At 38.8% G+C, this 18,156-nt stretch overlaps 2 protein-coding genes across 2 annotated transcripts; one reads left to right on the top strand and one right to left on the bottom strand.

The window, feature by feature from the left end:
• Window positions 1–519: 519 nt before the first annotated feature.
• Window positions 520–8,748, top strand: LOC141837253 (inactive poly [ADP-ribose] polymerase RCD1-like). Its single transcript, XM_074724691.1, has 4 exons — window positions 520–673; window positions 1,711–2,971; window positions 3,150–3,363; window positions 8,418–8,748. The coding sequence occupies exons 2-4, from the start codon at window positions 1,887–1,889 to the stop codon at window positions 8,553–8,555; spliced, it is 1,437 nt and encodes a 478-aa protein (XP_074580792.1). The 5' UTR covers window positions 520–673; window positions 1,711–1,886; the 3' UTR covers window positions 8,556–8,748.
• Window positions 8,749–9,510: 762 nt separating this feature from the next.
• On the bottom strand, window positions 9,511–17,491 carry LOC141837254 (lysine-specific demethylase JMJ706-like). The gene is made up of 12 exons (XM_074724692.1): window positions 17,154–17,491; window positions 14,203–14,293; window positions 13,646–14,051; window positions 12,750–12,906; window positions 12,457–12,676; window positions 12,271–12,324; window positions 12,114–12,193; window positions 11,748–12,025; window positions 11,227–11,622; window positions 10,911–11,135; window positions 10,669–10,820; window positions 9,511–9,864 (listed from the first exon to the last, which is right to left on the bottom strand). Exons 1-12 carry the CDS (start codon window positions 17,489–17,491, stop codon window positions 9,511–9,513), a joined length of 2,751 nt encoding a protein of 916 aa, XP_074580793.1.
• Between the last annotated feature and the right edge of the window lie 665 nt (window positions 17,492–18,156).

Raw genomic sequence — 18,156 nt, forward strand, 5'->3', positions numbered from 1 at the left:
CTTCCCCCCGTGCAGTTGGAAACGGTGACTTTAGGTGGGGTCTCCTAGATCTTCGAATGGAAGGTTGGGTACAACGTTAGGTATGCAAAGCAGATGTCTGGATCGAGACAGGTTAACGTGAGAGTTGGTTAAGTGGCAGATGTGGGCCGTTGATTCGGTCCAAATAATCGATAATGGGCCGGCCCAAATCTTAGTCGGTTACGCTCTTTAGAAGTCTTCTCCACCTGCTTCACATGGTCAACCGTCGGTTTAGGTCATTTTCCAACCGTACACGTGGCCGATCGTGGACGGTGTTGTATGGTCTCCAACGATGCATGACCCTGGAAGATATCCTGCCTGGCTCCAAATCATGGACCCGATCAACGGCCCGCGCTCGATCTCGCACCTTTCTGACCTTTATCGAAGTGATCTGAGCCGTCCGATCGCAGTACGTCGGCGTGGTAAAGTTCGCTTGCGTTTGGCGCAAGAAAGCGGGGGCCGACCGTCGACCGTCCGATATATGTACGCGATCTCCGTCGACGTTACGCTCTCGGTCTTCTCTCTTCGATTTCTCCCAAATCGAGAAGGGCTGGAACCCCGAAGCCACACGCCGCCGTCGAGATCGGATGCGAGAGAGAGCCCTGCTGCCGCCGGAGATGTGTCACCCAACTATGGATCTTTTTTGCTTGTCCTGGTATCGATCCTCCTCTTAGGTCTGTTTCTTCGATTTGGGGGTTTTGACTTTTCTTTTGGGAAGGGGATTCGAATCGTCGCAGTTCTTTGCTCTATTCGTGCTTGATCCTGTGACTTGATTTTGACAAAATTGATTCGGATATTGTTGAGAGTCACGTGGATGCATGAGTTAGAGTTAATTTCTTGAGGCTATTTGCAAGGGGAAACTACGATCTGGTTGGAAGCAGGCTGAAATATAGTGATCTGGCGGGGAAGTGAATATTGGTTTTATGATCTTGATGCATGCTGCTCGAGAGGTCAAATTTTTTTGGGAAATTCACATGAACGATCCTTGATCGCTCGAATTGCTTTACTTTTTGGTTTATTTTAGCATCATCTGTTCGATTTCTTTCATTATCGTTATTTTCTACCTTCCTTGGAAAAGTTATTTTATTTATCTTACTTTTTGTTTGACTATCTTTTCTCTTTAATTCTCTTGAATTTTAGACGTAGGTAAGTAGTTATCGGATTTGTGTTTTTTGTTGTTTCAAGTTTAATTGTTTTTTTGGTGGAGATAAAGAATGAACTTCCACCATGTTGTATGCTAAATTTCTATCTAGTGGCTGCTCTCATTCCATTTATGTTTATGCTTATGAGATTTACATTTATTTTCTTACTCTATCTAACAATTTTCCCCCTGTTTTTCTGACGCTTCTAGCTGTTGCCTCGTACATAGTAGGAACATGTGTTTGATTAAGATATTGGTGAAATTGTTTGATTAAGATAATTATGGATTAAAGCATTTTTTGCCTTATTGGGGCATGGTGTTGAGATCTTACAGATGGAGAAGAATTTGGCTGTATGCAGATTTTTTGTTATCTCTTAGTTATTTGATATCTTTATCATGTAAAACTAGACTGCTTTCATCTTTACAGCTACTTTGGTTGCTACTGAGGCATAACATATTTTAAATATTTCTATTTATTCTGTTTCATTTAACTTTTGATGTCTTATTAATGTAACACATAATAATAATAAGATAAATGTTGTGGATTGCAGGGTATCCTCTGATGACAACTCTGCTGACTTCACTAGCTTCGATGATGAGATTTTTAGTCCCGATCTTAGTCAGAAGTTGTAAAATTTCTGTTAATTAAATTGATAAACAGACTACGTGGATACAAGTACATCAGAAAGTATTAGTCTGGTGTTTGCTGCTGTTTCTGTCAGTAAAAATGGAACAGAAGAACGTAAAGGTATTGGTTAAAGGGAAAAGGCATGATCTCAAGAGGAAGAGAGATTCTTCTGTTGCTTTCAATGCTGATGGCCATGGCCTAGCAATGCATAAGCCTATTGCGGACCAATTCTCTGCAAGAGCTTGCATGACATCTGAGAGCAAAGCTAACATAAGCAGCTGCCTAGGCAATCACATTCTTAAGAGTTATTGCAATTTCATGAAAAGTGCGTTACCGCAGCGTGTGCTGCTTTATGAGAATGATGAATGGAAAGATTTTCCAACAAAAGTCATTAATTTGGTTCAGGAAAATTTCAAATTGAAGAAGACAATTACTGAAGCAAACTACCAGAGCCAGCAAATTTTGTTAGACTTCATTCACTTGGTTTATATAAACCTGCAAACTGGTTTGACGAAACCTATAGCTTGGATTGACAATTGTGGAAAATGCTGTTTCCCAGAATTATACACTAATCAGCACACCTCAAATAGGTGCCATAAAACTAGCAAAGAGGATCTAGCTCATACTTGTTCTAAACCAAATGAAGCACATGTAAAAAATGTTAATCTCCATATGCCCATTAGTGCAGCTGAAAGCTCAAGTTCAGTTGCTGATGATGAGGTTTTGTCAAATTTCAAGCGGGTTAAAAGTGAACAAATTTCTGCCACTTACCAGGATAATTTTGCTGAAGCAGTTGGTGAAAATGAAATGGGTGCTTTCCATGTAGATATTCCTACTTTTGGAACTCATCTTCAGGTACCTGTCGGGGTGCATCAACTTAATAGAGCCGTGCAGGAAATGTTCCTTCAAGGATTAGGCAAATTAATTGATGAAAAAGACATCATTGAAATCTATAGGACTCCATTGACAAATGTTTTAGGTCAAGTTCGATTTAACCTTTTCAAAGCACACGTCGAAACCACAAAAAAAAATCGTGGCAATGCAAATGTCCGTTATGCGTGGCTTGCTTCCTCCAAGGATGCAGTGGATGAGATGATGTCTCATGGAGTTCTGAAGCAACCTGTGCAGAAACCACTTTATGGAAATGGGATTCATCTTGCCCCTGCAAATTGCTCTGATATCTGGTAAGGCTTCATATGTGACTACATTCTTCATATATCTTCATCTTGAGGATTAACACTAATTTCTTTTAAAAGCTGCAACTGTTTCTTAGGTGTATCACCAAGTGCTCCCTCTATTTTGATATTTTTTTAATAATAGCCCCATTATGAACGATAGCTCACTTGTGTATGTTGTCTACAGTGCTAGTTATGCTGATGCTGATGAAAATGGTGTTATCCATCTTATGTTGTGCCGCATAATTATGGGGAACGTGGAACTCATTCATCCTGGATCCGAACAGTCTCTTCCCACTAATGATAATTTTGACACTGGCATAGATAATCTTCACAAGCCAAAGCATTATATCATATGGGATGCTAATATGAATACCCATATCTATGCAGAATACAGATTAGTTAATAAAAATTAATAAAATAGATGAGACAGGAAGTTCATGTCATTTATGCTGATCATCTGTTGTCAGACCTTACTCAAACAAAACTTTATCTTCTGGGAGAGAAACTCCTCTCCTAATAATCTCCTCAACATGTGTACATGATAAAGATCAACATTTATGATAAACTCTCTTCATTATGATAAACATTTATGCATGAATTAAGTTTTCTAAACAATTAGAACAAATCTTTCGTTGAAAGGTCAATATTTTAGAACAATCAGATTTCTACCTATTTAACATTTTATCTGTTATAGATGTAAAATCTGAGCATCTTATCACTACAAATATTAACACGTTTGTGTAAATTTAAATACAATTAGTTCTCTACATGTGAGATTAAAATCTGAACCATATTAACAGTTTGTGGAAGTATAGATTATATAAACCACAAGTACAAAAAAAACACAAGTAATAACCCATGGACTAGGAGTTTCAAAGAACCCAATCCAGGTTTGAAAATAGGGATGCTTTAGTCTATCTTCTAAAGCAGGTAGATATACAAAAAAAACACAAGAAATATACCTTTTCTTCCATGACTTGTTTCAGGATGGGAAAGAGCTATAGTTTCAGCTTCCAGAAGGGACAGGTCCTACACAATTATGCGTTGCATAACCAGTCATATCTAAAATTGCCAAAGTAGCTACCTTGTTGTATTGCTCTTGAACATAACTATCAGCTCCTTCGGATCCAGATCCTATTACTTTTGCATTGTATTGCCAGAATGTGCCATATGGATCAGTATAGTACCTGCAATGTATAGCATGTTACATTTGAAGCAAAACATCGAAGATAAAAGACTACATAGCAGAGATTGGGTATGAGAGACACTTCCAGATTTTACCAGATAACCTCTGACATTTGTAATATCAAGCAGAAACATTAATGTATGAAAAAATGCAGGGAGGAGAGGGAGGTGGGCTCCAGGACATTCAAAGCAATGCTGTGGAGACGGTGAAAAGTCCACTTAAAAATAGAGTTATGAGGAGGGTGCCGATGACACATGACGATCATAGGAGGCGCTTGGAGAGATATTTAATTAATTTAATAAATGAGTCAAAAATTATAGCCCAAATATCAGATATTTATGGAGGGATGGGTCCAATATAATTTGTTTGACTAAAACTACATTAATTGCAATATTGTTTGTACCAACATAAATTTACAAGGAAAAAAAAAAGGATTAAATCTTAGTATTATACGGGTAAAATTTTTTATATAAATTGATAAATTAAAAATCACGTTACACTTTGTTTATATATATATATATTAGGTAGATCGTCATTTCTACTTCGTCTATCAATCACATTCAATAGTTGATTTTTAAAATATTAATCCGTAATAAAATTTAAATTTTAGTACATTTGATTGTTTATTCTTAGGTCGACGGGATTTTCTCGAAGGACCGATTTGCATATCAGAATTTTTTAAAGATACATCGTATCGAAGGCTTTTCTAAAATATTCTTTCAAATATATATATATATATATATATATATATATATAGATTTGATATACTGCGCGACGAAAAAAATGCGACCCCGTGCGCGATCGATCCACGCCGTCCACACCCGATCGCGATCAACAGCAGCCGTCCAAAAATCACGATTGCACAGTGTTTCTCCTCGGACCTTCGCCGCTTCTCCGCCACTGTTCACCGCCGTCCGGCCACCTCCGGCCGCCGGACCGGGTCCGTTGGAACCGCAACTCGACGGCGGTCCGGAGGTGGCCGGAGTCCGGCCCCGATTCGACCGGAATCCGGTCGGATTCCAGCCGAAATCGCCGCCATACACTGGCGGGCGGTTTCGGCCGGAATTCGGCCGGATTCCGGCCGAATCGGGGCCGGACTCCGGCCGCGCTCGAAGCGCCCGACGCCGGCGCGTCGATCGCGGCCGGAGTCCGGCCCCGATTCGGTCGGAATCCGATCGGATTTCGGCGAAATCGCCGCCAGAACCGTCTTCTCTGTTTTGGCTGGAATTCCGGCCGAATTCCGACCCAATCCGGCCGGAATCCGATGCCGGTGTGTGCGCCGTCGAGTTGCGCTTCCAACGAGCCCGGGATGACGGCCGGCGGTGACCGGACGGCGACGAACGGCGGCGATGAACGGCGAAAGGTCGGCTAATCGCGCAGCGGGGTCGCGCGGGGGCGTCGGGCAGGATATCAGAGCTGTATATATATATATATATATAATTTTACTATCTTGCGGTCTATTCTTGTACGCTCCTGTGCACTCCCACCCAACCCAGCCCTGCTCCAGCCGCTGCCACATCGCCGTCTGGCCACCATCGGCCACCGCATCACGCCCGATGGACGCGCAGCTCGCCGGCGCACAGTCCGGTACCGGATTCCGATCGGAAAGTGGTCAGAATCCGACGAATTTGATCAGAATTGGCCGCTCGGCACCGTCAGCTGATTCTGACCAAATCACGGCGGATTTCCTGTCAAATTTCGATGGGAGACCGGCCGAGGAAGGATATATATATATATATATATATATATATATATATATATATATATATATATATATACGAGTTTGATATCCTGCGCGAACGAAAAAACGCGACCCGTGCGCACGCGATCCCGGCCGTTCATCGCGAAAAATCCAGGCCGTTCATCGCGAAAAAACACTGTAGCTTCTCTGCGTCGTCGGCGTTCTCGCCGCTGCCGCTCCCCCGTCCGGCCACCGCCGGCCACCGGACCGACGGCGATGGATGCGCAACTCACCGGCGCCGGACTGGTGGCCGGATTCCGGCCGAATTCGGCCGGAATCCGGTCGAATTTCGGTCGGAATCGACCAACAGCTACTGTTGGTCGATTCCGGCCAAAATCGGTCGGATTCCGGCCTAATCACGGCCGGAGACCGGCCGCGGTCGACGCGCCCGGCGCCGGCGCGTCGACCGCGGCTGGTCTCCGGCCGTGATTAGGCCGGAATCCGGCCGATTTCGGTCGGAATCGGCCAACAGCGTCTGTTGGCCGATTCCGGCCAAAATCGGTCGGATTCCGGCCGAATCGCGGCCGGAGACCGGCCGCGGTCCGACGCGCCCGGCGCCGGCGCGTCGACCGCGTCCGGTCTCCGGCCGCGATTCGGCCGGAATCCGGCTGATTTCCGGCCGACAGTGGCCGTTGGGCACTGTCCTATTTCGATCGGCCGGATTCCGGCCGTAATCCGGCCGGAATCCGATGCCGGAATGTGCGCCGGCGAGTTGCGCATCCAACGGTCCGGGTCCGGTGGCCGGCGGTGATCGGACGGCGGCGCGACGGCGGCGGAAGTGGGCGGGGGTCGGCGGTCGCGCACGGATCGCGTAGGGATGAGTCGCGCGGGATATCAAACCTCTATATATATATATATATATATATATATATATATATTCTTTCTCCCCTCGCGACCTCTCGTGGCCAGGAAAAGCAGACCTCTCTTCTCCCCTGCTCTCTTCTCCCCTCGCGACCTCTCTTCTCCCCTCGCTCGCGATTCCCGGCTCGCTCGCGACCTCTCTTCTCCCCCTGCTCTCTTCTCCCCTCGCTCGCGATTCCCGGCTCGCCGCCTCTCTTCTCCCCTTGCTCTCTTCTCCCCTCGCCACCGCAACCTCGCTCTCGTGCCTTTGGTCTCTTCTCCCTGCTCGCCTCAAGACACTGCCGCGCCGCCGCGCCCCTGCTCGCCGCCGCCAACCTCTTCTCGCCGCCGCTACTCCCTCTATACTAGGGTATGGTTTAGGGTTTAAACTGCATTTAATTTGAAATTATTTCATAGCATTTAGTTTAAACTGGTATGGTTTAGGGTTTAAACTGGAGTAGCATTTTAGATACATACCTAGGCCACCAAATATTAGCACGGGCAGATTGCAGAATAATTTATTGGTGCTGTTAAGCATTTTACTCTTGCACACCTAGGCCATCAAATATTAGCTTCATGTTCATTTTGTTGTACTTTTGAACTTTTGTCAACCAATGTGTATGTGTTTAGTGTCTATTGATATTAGCCTATCATATTGTGTATGATTGTCATGAAAACTGAAGACCAAACGGGTTCCTCAAAATGATATGAAGGTATGAAGGAAAGATGGAGAAACTATTTAAAGAAGATTGCAAATAGTTTAGACACATACATGGAAGTGGTGGTGGGTTTGAAATCTAATCAAGGTTAATAATGAAGATTGAAGAGAATGAAATGCATGCATTGCAGGATATGGTTCATCTTTGTGATATTTGATGATCTTGGATAGTTGGATTATTGCTATGAAGTAAATTGTAGGAAGATCTGGGAAATTTTTCTATGAAGAACACAAAAGGATCTGGATGTTTTTGTATGAGATATATTTATAACTAACTGGTTGGACCCTCCCTCTGAAAAGATAAAATAGGATAAACAAGTAGAAAGGTTCTTGCTATTGTTTGTTTCAGGACTTTATTGGATGCATCTTATACATTGCTTGGGTTTAATACAGTATTTTGCATCTTATAGATTGCTTGGGTTTTGATACTAATTATTATCTGTTGTTGACTCTATGCTAGTTGTATCATTTGTTGCACCTTCTACATTGACATTTTCTACAAATTTTTAGTTTTTGAATCGTATTGGATTTGAGTGCAATGAGCTTGACCAGATCTGGATAAAGGATCAAACACTTTCAAGTGAAAGTGAGTGTCTTTTTTATATTCAAAGTTCTTTCACCAGTTTTTAGTTCCTTTCCTTCAGCTTATATTGAACATAGAAGTCTATAATGCCTTGCACCATCTTATCCCATTTTATCTTTAGTAAGACTAGCTAGTATCTTTCATTAAGCTGCATGTTGTAAATATTGATTATATCTAAATTGTTGTAAGTGTGGTTTATCTAAGTTATTATAAATGGTGTGTTGAACTTGAAATTAGCAATTCAGGCCTAAAATAAAATTAAATTCTGCAAAACATTTTGTTTACCTCTTACTTTATTTGATCTCTCTTTCTCCAGTTGTCATGGTAAATGGTATGTCTGGGAATGTCGTCAAAAATCTTTTATCAAAACTAATGAAAGAATAGCTAAACTGCCACTTCCATTTTACAATACTCGATCTAATTCAACTTTGCTTTTCTGTGTCTAATCTGCAGCTACCACCTATGGCTAAAGACAGATCCTGGTCGCGTAAGTTGCAACCTCAGTCTCAAGATGGATCATGATGTGATAAAAAAATCCAGCCTTTTCTTTTCGCAAGCTCTCGAACACTTGTTTGAACCATGTATTGGCAGTTGCCGTGCATCATTACTGTAATATGTTACATTAAGGAATTTTATGTTGTTGTCTGCTAAGAACAATGGCAACTTCCGCGTGTTTTCTTCTTAATTAGAGTGACATTACTTTTTCTTGCTACAATGAGCATGTTCAATAATTCCAAGTTGGAATGGCTACTTTCAGGTGCCACTGGTAGGACTTTCAAGCCGATGGGCATTGATAGGTACTAGGTTCTATTTCATAAATACATCAATGCTTCTCCACCAACAGCACTTATATGCATTTTGTCCTTGTTTGATACTACTCTTCTTATCTGATTCATACTATCTATGGTCCATCTAGATATCTAACTCTCATTCATAACATATTTTCGCTACACGTATTATTCACAGCACGCATATGCATCAAAATGGATCAGGTTCTTCGGAGCACCAGCTAAATTTGGACTTCAATATCAACACACTACAATAGTTTTATTGGGGTATCCATTGGAGTCTTTAAACGCTGATCCATTCATTAGCTTTTTGGAAACGAAAAAATCATGCTATCAAAATTTTATCAACAATCTTCAGCGACTCTATTAACAAAATTACACTGGTACAGATTTATCACAGGGACTGCTAAGTCACATAAAAGAATAAAAGTAAATGGGAATATTAGCAGATGATAGTTTTTGACCCAACCCAACACAGAATACAATTTTGTGGTTGAGAATAATCAAAATCAATCGTGCCATCACCTTCCTTTGGAGGTCTGCACAAAAAAAATCAATCATGTGAATTGATCTGCTCCAGGGTGTTAGTAGATTCATATGGTGGCTGACTCTTTGCTGGAGCAGAAGCTTTGATTAGAATCTGAAGTTAGATATGCTCTAGGTTTGAACTGGTTACTGCATTGGTTTAGCTATGGCTTTCTTCGCTGCGATACTTCAGAAGGCACGCGGCTGGTAGCAGTGTCTTTGCTACCGGCTCCATTAGCAGCAGGCGACATTCTAACTTTCAAGCGTGGCGCGCATGGTTCATTGTTTTGGTTCAGTTTCAGCTTCAATTTTGTGATGTGAAGTGATGAGTAATCACTTGTGAATTTGGAGGATTCTGATAGCACCAATCCACGAGAAGCCTGGCTTGAAGAAGGCTTGTGTTTTGTTACATGACCGGCCGATGTAGAATCATCTATTGTTATAGATCGATTAGATCCTGATGGTACTGCAGGGAGTTGTCTTGCTGTTGAGCAGAGCTTCTTCAACCGTTGAAACCCCTGCAAGTTCAAATGTCCATGCAAACTGCAACTTACAACTTGGGAAAACAAGAGAAACTATGAAAAACTGAACTGCAGAGCAGAATAGTGCCACAAGTAACCAAAAGCAGGAAGTTGATCATGTAACAGAGAACAAAGAGGCAATTAGATCACTTAAAAAACAAATTTATTCATTTTCTACCAACTTTAAATCTGTGTGTGTGTGTGTGTGTGTGTGTGTGAACTTATAGGACAATGGGAAAAAGTAAAAAAAAAAAAAAGAGCAAGGAAAATTCTAAACACGAGCAAAGAATTCTGAACTCTGTCCATAATTTGTTCTTACATCACTAGCTGACTTAAAATCATCACTTGTGATAGAGAGAATAGATCCAGACTAGTAAAATTCAGCGTACTTTGGAAGATCTCTTTCGTTTACATTTCATAGCACACACGATCTGCACTTCTAAGACTGTGATTGCGTGTTTCGAGGTTTCTTCTACTATGATCATAAAAATCTAAACAAAAAATTTTAATATGCACTGCAGGGAAAAGTTGTTACATGAACTAAGCGATAAAGGTACAAAGGAGACAGCACAACAATAATTAACAACCAAAATGGTACATATAGCAAGACATGTTACTCTTTAAAAGAGTGCTGGGGAAATCTTTCCAACATCTTATTTCATTCTGTCTTCTTCCTTGTAGGAAACACGGAAATTAACAATGGCAACCCGAGGAAGGAGCAGATTAACTTACTGCATCGATTGTGTTTCATGTGAAACTGAGGAAGAAAAAGGAATCAAATATCAAGAAAATAATGCGAACCTGGTGTCCCTGGTAGCCTGAGCAAAATGTGTCACCGATGGATCTTTTCTGTGATTTATTTGAAGGCCGGCGCTTGACTCTGAATATTCCAGAGTCGGAATCATCATCATCATGGATAGCAGAAGTATCACTAGAAGCTGATTGATAATTAACTGCATGGAAATTTAGAATCATTGCTGCAAATTGGCACAAACTCTGTGGGTTGACGGAATATATTTTTTGAATATTAATTTAGCACGTACCGTTAACTTTTATATCACAATAAGGAAAGTATCCGTCCTCTTCAGCGCCATAGAATGACTGTGACCATAGGTAACGGTGGTTGTCTTGCTGATTCAGACTTTGAATTTCCTTAGATATAGCATTCTCCTGTTCAAAAGTTTTTGCTAGAGCTTCCAATTCCAGAATGTCTCCCCTCAGATATACTATGCGGTTGATGTTGCAACAACAGCTTCTGAGCTCTCTCTCTTGACAAAAAAAAAAGGTTAGATGAATAAATTATACTGTAATATACCACAGAAAATAACATCAAGTTTTCTTCTCGGATCAATATCATACCGTGGCGCAAACAAATAGGATCATTGTTGCAATTACATATAACATGAGAAACATAGCAGTCCCGTCTGCATATGCTACACGATACATTCTGTAACTTAATGCGTGTGCGGGATCCTAATTTCATCAGTGTCCACCGGCCAAAGTGCTGGAACCGCATTAAGTATATAAAAGAAAGTTTGACACATTGCTGGGATGTGGATTCTTCAGTTGAAGGGACATGGCTTTTGGGATCTGAAGTTGACAATCTGTTGGAAAGAAATTGTGCCTCCCTACATAGAAGTTCTTCGTGAGGGAGCAATGGCATTCGATTGAGAAGCGCATATCGTTGGCTAGCCGTATTACCAAAAGGAAACCAATCACCAATTGCAAAGTTCACTGCTTCACCACAATTGAATCCTAGAGATAGAAAAAAGGGGGAAAGAACATGCTTCAATGATTCTTTGACAATAATAATGACATACAGAAGAAGAATGTAAATATAAGATGGTGATCCAAAATGGAGAAAGGTACAAACTCCTCACCGTGACTGAATCCACTGTGATAAGCTCTAGGAAAGGTAATAATGTATTCTCCAGGTTTCTGTACAGCTTTATAAACAGGAACATTCCGTTCTAGTAGAATATTTGGTGGAAACATAGTGGTCTTCCTAAGAAGTACATCAAAAGCAGCATCTTCTCTTTCACTCTGCAAAATATCAGAATCATATACATGATTCTGGGCCACCTTTTCAAAGTCTGGAGCAGCATGGCCAGGGATACCGTACCATGTTTTGGAAGCTCCACAATGATGATAACTAACACTGGAAGAATAAACCAGATCACAGCATGTCATAGAACTATTGATTCGATAAGAACCAAACAAAAAAAAGGGTAGCACAATTCCGCTACCTATACAGATAGTGATCTTCTACATGCCAAGCAAACATACTGAAAAGCATCCCAATGTAAAGCATGGGATCTGTTACACCCTATCATGGACCAGAAACAGTTTAAGAATCTAAGAGCACAGAGAAGAAACAAACTGCAATAAAAGGTAAATGCTTACTGGAATAGGAGCCACGAGATGTCGCAGAACAGACTTTGATAGCCGTGAAATTTTCTGGAAGTGAAGAATATAATAAGGTAATTGGTTGAGCAAATCCAGATTACACAAGTAATGTATCCTGATAGATTCAGTTTAAAGTCATGATTGGATTAGATGTCTACATAAAAGGGCGAGATAGATCAACACCTTCAAGCTCCAATTGCTCTGTCCAAGTTGATCTTTAGGGGATGACGAGAAGGCACTTCCCTCAATATCACAAGCATACTCAACCATATCCATTTTGCCAAATGCAATTTCATGCCAAAATTGCTCTTCAATAAACTTAGCTGGGAGACATCCAGTACTAGAAAATTTTCGAGAAAATTCTTTGTTTGCCATTTTCTCAAAATCCCGAAATGTATACTTCCTGAAACTCATCAACCATTACCATACATGCAAGACAGAAAAATTGAGGAGCCCAATATGATTAGACTACTGACCTTCCACTCATGAAGAAGGTGACCATGTCATCTGCAGTCCACTCAGCAAGACGAAGAGGCTGCACCTTAGTAGTAAACTTAAACCCAGCTAACTCTTTCATCAAGACAACACCAGCAGGAACTGAAACACTTAATGGTGAAATGATCTTACAGATACCTGCATGATATCAATGAATTGAGATCCAAACAATAAGTTTAACTTTATCAAATCCATGAGACATAGCAATTTTCAATTTTTGTTTTTGTATATTATCAAATCCAAGGAACCTATGTTTATGATACATTAGCTCAAAAGATGAATCCATCATACAAATTAGAGAGATATGTTGTCTAAGTCTTGTTTTTTGTTTTAAAGGAATCAAAAGAGGCCTAAGGTATAGAAATGTATATGCCCTCTAAGAATTAAAAGAATTAGTTATGGTGCATATAGTCTATACACTGCAGGGATGCAAATTGAAAACTGCACCCCGCACCACTGCACTACTCCTTTGTCATCCGTAAATTTTATAATAGAAAATTCATCAATATAACCAAATTCTACTTGTAAACTCGGAGTCTAAAATATTTACATATAAATCAGCCTACCTATGCAAAATTATACAGTGATTAACATGCCCAAAAAAAAAAAAACTTGCCTTTAAAAAAGTTGCATTTTCCAATCTATTGTGTGAGGTTATACAATTAAAACAAATGAAAAGTCTTTAGTTAGAAAAGTATAAAACAATTAATCTTTTCCAATATGCACTACCAAAGAAGACAAGTAGCATTTCACCTCAGCAACCATCAAAAGACAGTGACAAATTATGACCCAAGTTTCAGAGAGTGTAGGAACTAACAAATTATAATGCATTCAGTTCTTTAAATACAATAGCTCAAAGAAAATCATCACATCATACCATATTTTGAAGCAACAGAGGAAATGAGTTGAAGATAATCAAGTGGATTCTCAAACTCCTCAACTGATGGGCAAAAGACAGGACATTCTGGGATCTTTTCAATCCATTGCAAGTCTAACGATTCAAATTTTTTCACTGGATGCTTAGAAAAAGCATCCTTTGAAGATCCACTGACATGAGAAAATACATTGACATTCCCATGAAGTCTAGAACCACAAGATGCAGGAGTTCTTAAAGCGTCACCTCCACTTCTAGACATTGAAGCAATAGCATTGATATTTTCTTTTACAGTGTCAACCCTTTCCTGCTTTAATATTCCCAACTGATCAGTTGCTACTATAGACAAGCAAGACCTTCCTTCCACCTGTTGAACATCCAAATATACAAATGGCATAAAACAAAAATCCTATCATAACCGTAATAACATTACCAAAAACAACAAAATTTAGCAGGTAAGAAACTAATCATTGTCAAATGTCACATCCAATGATTTTCACTTTGGAAGGTTAACATAATAGATATATATCATCTTACATACAAAATTATATATCTTGCACCAGCTGAAGGGGAGAACAACCAATTAACTCTGAAGCAAATCCAATATACCACCTTAGACCTTCATTTGCCAACAAGGGTGCCACAGCAAACCTAAGGAAATACAAATGTGTGAAACTACTTAAATTAGAGTGCAAATGTAAACTGTCAGATCATAACATCCCAGTTCAAGGTGCCGGCAATAACTTAAGCAGACGCGGAATGAGACTTGAAAGGAAAATGATTGTTGTTAAGAAGCCATCCCAATAAAATTCCTCATCAAGATCTCAACTTCCCATCCCCTTTACAACCTCTAGCATCCTGATCCTGAAACGGTTTAAGATCAAAATAAAGCGCTTTCTTTCCTATTCCTCGCAATTTCATGGCATCTAATGTTATTAATCTTGCATAACTTCATGATTGCGATCTAATTCTACAAGAACAACCCACAACCAACGAGTCAGACACAAAAGCAGAAAGTACAAGCACAATGTACTAAATCTATGGGAAGAGACCAACCCTTCATATTCCCTAAGATCCAGGTCCATCTTAGGTTAGGTTCGTAAATGGCGCATCAAATTAAACAGTAACTAAATAAGTAGGAAACAAAACCACTACTCATATAAGCAAACCGAGTCGAGATCCCAAATAATTCTCGCGCGGATTCGGAAACAAAAGGAAAAAAGAGGGGATGCATCCAAAACTCGCCGTCTGATTCAAAGAGGATGGGGCAAACGAAGGACCCCAAGATCTTCTCCATTTACCATTTCATACTAATCTGATGCTGGTCTAGAACCCTTCATAATCCGCCAACGAATCAAACAACCAAATGCCGAAACCCAGACGGCGCGGCGCCTAGCAAAGCCCCTTCTCTCGGAAAGGCGGGAACAGGGAAGGGCCGAAGACGAGGCACGGCAGGGGGCCGACCTCCGTCGGCGAGGAGGAGGTTTTCCGGCGAGCGGAGAAGACGAGGAGGAGGAGGGAACGGCCGAGAGGAGGAAGAAGTTGTTAGGAAATGGAGAGAACAAGTAAAAGATACGCTTGTTTCTAGTAAAAATAATGATACTTTCCCTAAAAGGCAATTTTATATTTCTGGTTAAATACGAAAAGCATAGTCGTTGGTGGTGGTTCAGCTGAATTTGGTGGTCAAAATTTAATGGGCCGGACCGGGTTGTCTCTCTTTGGTCCACTGGATGATTTATTAATAAGATTATCTTAAATAGAGATTATATTGATTCTCATAAAATTCTAGATCATTTTATACTTTTTAAATTTATCTTGATGATTGATATTAATCATCTTTAAAATTAATCAATTCAAAAAATTATACTTGATTATAAAAAAAAAAGTTTGTTTCATGATAATTGAAAAATATGTAAATAAATATATAAAATATGTCTCTTATTTTCCTTACGGTGGAAAAGATGTCCCATGTTGAAAAAAATATTAAAAGACCAATTAATTTTTAATTTTCATTCTAAAAATACTTTTGTTCTAATATTGTTAAAGCACTATAAATAATTTTCATTAAACTATTTCATGTAGTTTTAGTCTTATCAAAAAATTTTGAAAAAAATATATTTTAATATAATAGTATTTTATCTGTATCAATTTTGATTAAATTTGCATATTATATTATATTGCTGGGAAATAACTCAATTTATTTATAAAAATAATCTTTTATTTTCTATGTTTATATAATTTTCATTCCCTTTTTTTCACAAAATAGTCTTATCTATTAAACGTAAAAAAAATTATAAATTTCCACTTTGTATGCCAAAAAGACTTATTTATTTTTGTTATTAATTTTCGAAAAAAGATTAATGAAATTAAATTTTATTAGATAGTGGTTAAGGAAAAAGTTGTTAAACTCTTTTTCCTTTTTGCATTTTACTAGTTGACTTTTGTTGACTCCCCTTGGCCACATTAGAGCACGTGGGTTGACTAATGAACCTACTCCAAACTTGTGTATTGTTCTTGTCCTGTTGATTTGGATAGAATCTAGAGACGCCATGTTACTCATGAAGAAGACAGGTGGCAATCGAATGGTCTCTCACAAAACAAAAGAACAAAAAGAAAAGCTTCATTTACATGCAAACCAATCCATGAAATGTGATTCAAAAGAATCATAATCATGTTTAGCATTAAATTAAATTTTTTTTAAAGAAAAAAAAAATCAGATGCACATGTTTCAATAAAAGTAAATTATCATGGTTAGAGGAAAGGAAGGCAAAAGGTTGATTATTTAAGGGTGAAAATCAATAAATAAAGTTGAAAATTGAAACCTAACCTAAGAGTGTACAAGATTAATCATTAGGAATTATCAAGACAAAAGTGCGGAAGTATACTTGATTATATTATCTTTTACCTTTCGGAGTCCTCCAGTTTGATTTTCCAAATCAACATGATTCCCTTAAGGGTGCGTTTAGTTGGCAGTTATTTGTGATTATTTTCGTTATATGATTATCAAGTAATCGCATAACCAATGTTATATAGGAAATAAAACATAATCTAATGTTGTTTGATTTAATCCAAACAAAACCTTATTTGTTTGAAGGTTTTAATACATTACTTACTTTTACATTTACTATATTACCCCTAATTCAATTATAATCAATTTTTACAACTAAATTAATTTGATATTTAATTATTTTTAAAATTAAATTAAATTATTAATTATAATATTAATAATATAATATATTTTATAAATTTTAAAATTTTAAATTATCTTAAGAGAGACTCTAACAAATTGGGATAAATATTTGAACAAAATTGAATCGACCGAATTGAATAAATCGAAAACCCTCCATTAAGCTCTATATAGTGCTATATCAAAAGTCATATTCAAAACAATTACAAATCAAAGTATACATCAGAAATACAAAACACTTCAAACACCTACTCATTCATAATATTGAATCGTATATATATTCACACAAATACAAAATGAAAAATTCACACAAACATAATTAACTTTAGTTCAATCCATATTTGGTGCTCTTCAGCAGCTATCTGTCCATATTTTGTGCTCTTTTTAGTTTCAGATTTCATCTTCTTATCAAGAGACAATAATCGACCTTTCATCTTCATAATCATGGTAGCACTATCATAATGGAGTTGTTGCGCTTGGTAGAGTAGGAGACCCATATCACGAATTGCTTCCTCCAATTCCTTCATCAGCAATGAAGTTTCCATCATTGCAGCAGTTGACAGAAGAGCTTGACATTTTCGAATCTGGGAACTAAGCTCCGCTGCGAACTGAAAGTTATTGTTATCTTTAGATACCACAACCAAAGTCTTTGCAAGAGACATTTGGTCTATTATTTGCCTCGTAAAGGACTATGGACTGAGCATAATGTTTAGATCTTCAATTAGGCTAGAGCAGAAGAGTTTCTGCAACACAAAATGAAGGTTTCAAGACATTTTCGAATCTGGGAACTAAGCTCCGCTGCGAACTGAAAGTTATTGTTATCTTTAGATACCACAACCAAAGTCTTTGCAAGAGACATTTGGTCTATTATTTGCCTCGTAAAGGACTATGGACTGAGCATAATGTTTAGATCTTCAATTAGGCTAGAGCAGAAGAGTTTCTGCAACACAAAATGAAGGTTTCAAGGGAATAATGGGCGTAGATGTAAAAGCTAGACAAATTATCGAAAATTAAAATGTAAAAGATAAGTTTCTATCCTGCAACTGCAACTGCAAGCATTCTATTCCTAGATAGCGGTGCAAAAAATGAGAAAAAGAATAAAGAATAATTAATTGGAATGATATGTTCATGGGCTTCTAGAATAAATTTTGTGATCTCTCTTCAAATTTTTTTACTTTGGATTTAGAGGAGGAAGATTGAATCCAAAATTCTTTAAAGTATTCATTCACTTTCCGTTAGTTAATTTGTCGTTATTATTTTGTTTACAATTTACTGAATTATTAGGCATCTAATTTTTAAATATTCAAGCCTCGTACTTTACTTTTAA

This window comes from Curcuma longa, chromosome 11, assembly GCF_044706935.1.
Source record: "Curcuma longa cultivar G26 ecotype Majalengka, Jawa Barat chromosome 11, ITB_CL_G26_1.1, whole genome shotgun sequence".
NCBI lineage: Eukaryota > Viridiplantae > Streptophyta > Magnoliopsida > Zingiberales > Zingiberaceae > Curcuma > Curcuma longa.

Excerpts from the sequence above, each read along its gene's own strand:
- LOC141837253 (XM_074724691.1), top strand. The coding sequence starts at position 1,887 with ATGGAACAGAAGAACGTAAAGGTATTGGTTAAAGGGAAAAGGCATGAT. Across the intron at positions 2,972-3,149 it reads GCAAATTGCTCTGATATCTG|TGCTAGTTATGCTGATGCTG; the intron begins GTAAGGCTTCAT and ends TGTTGTCTACAG. Across the intron at positions 3,364-8,417 it reads TCTATGCAGAATACAGATTA|CTAAACTGCCACTTCCATTT; the intron begins GTTAATAAAAAT and ends ATGAAAGAATAG.
- LOC141837254 (XM_074724692.1), bottom strand. The coding sequence starts at position 17,491 with ATGTCTCTTGCAAAGACTTTGGTTGTGGTATCTAAAGATAACAATAAC. Across the intron at positions 12,026-12,113 it reads GAAGATCACTATCTGTATAG|TGTTAGTTATCATCATTGTG; the intron begins GTAGCGGAATTG and ends TTATTCTTCCAG. Across the intron at positions 11,623-11,747 it reads TCACAGTGGATTCAGTCACG|GATTCAATTGTGGTGAAGCA; the intron begins GTGAGGAGTTTG and ends TTCTATCTCTAG.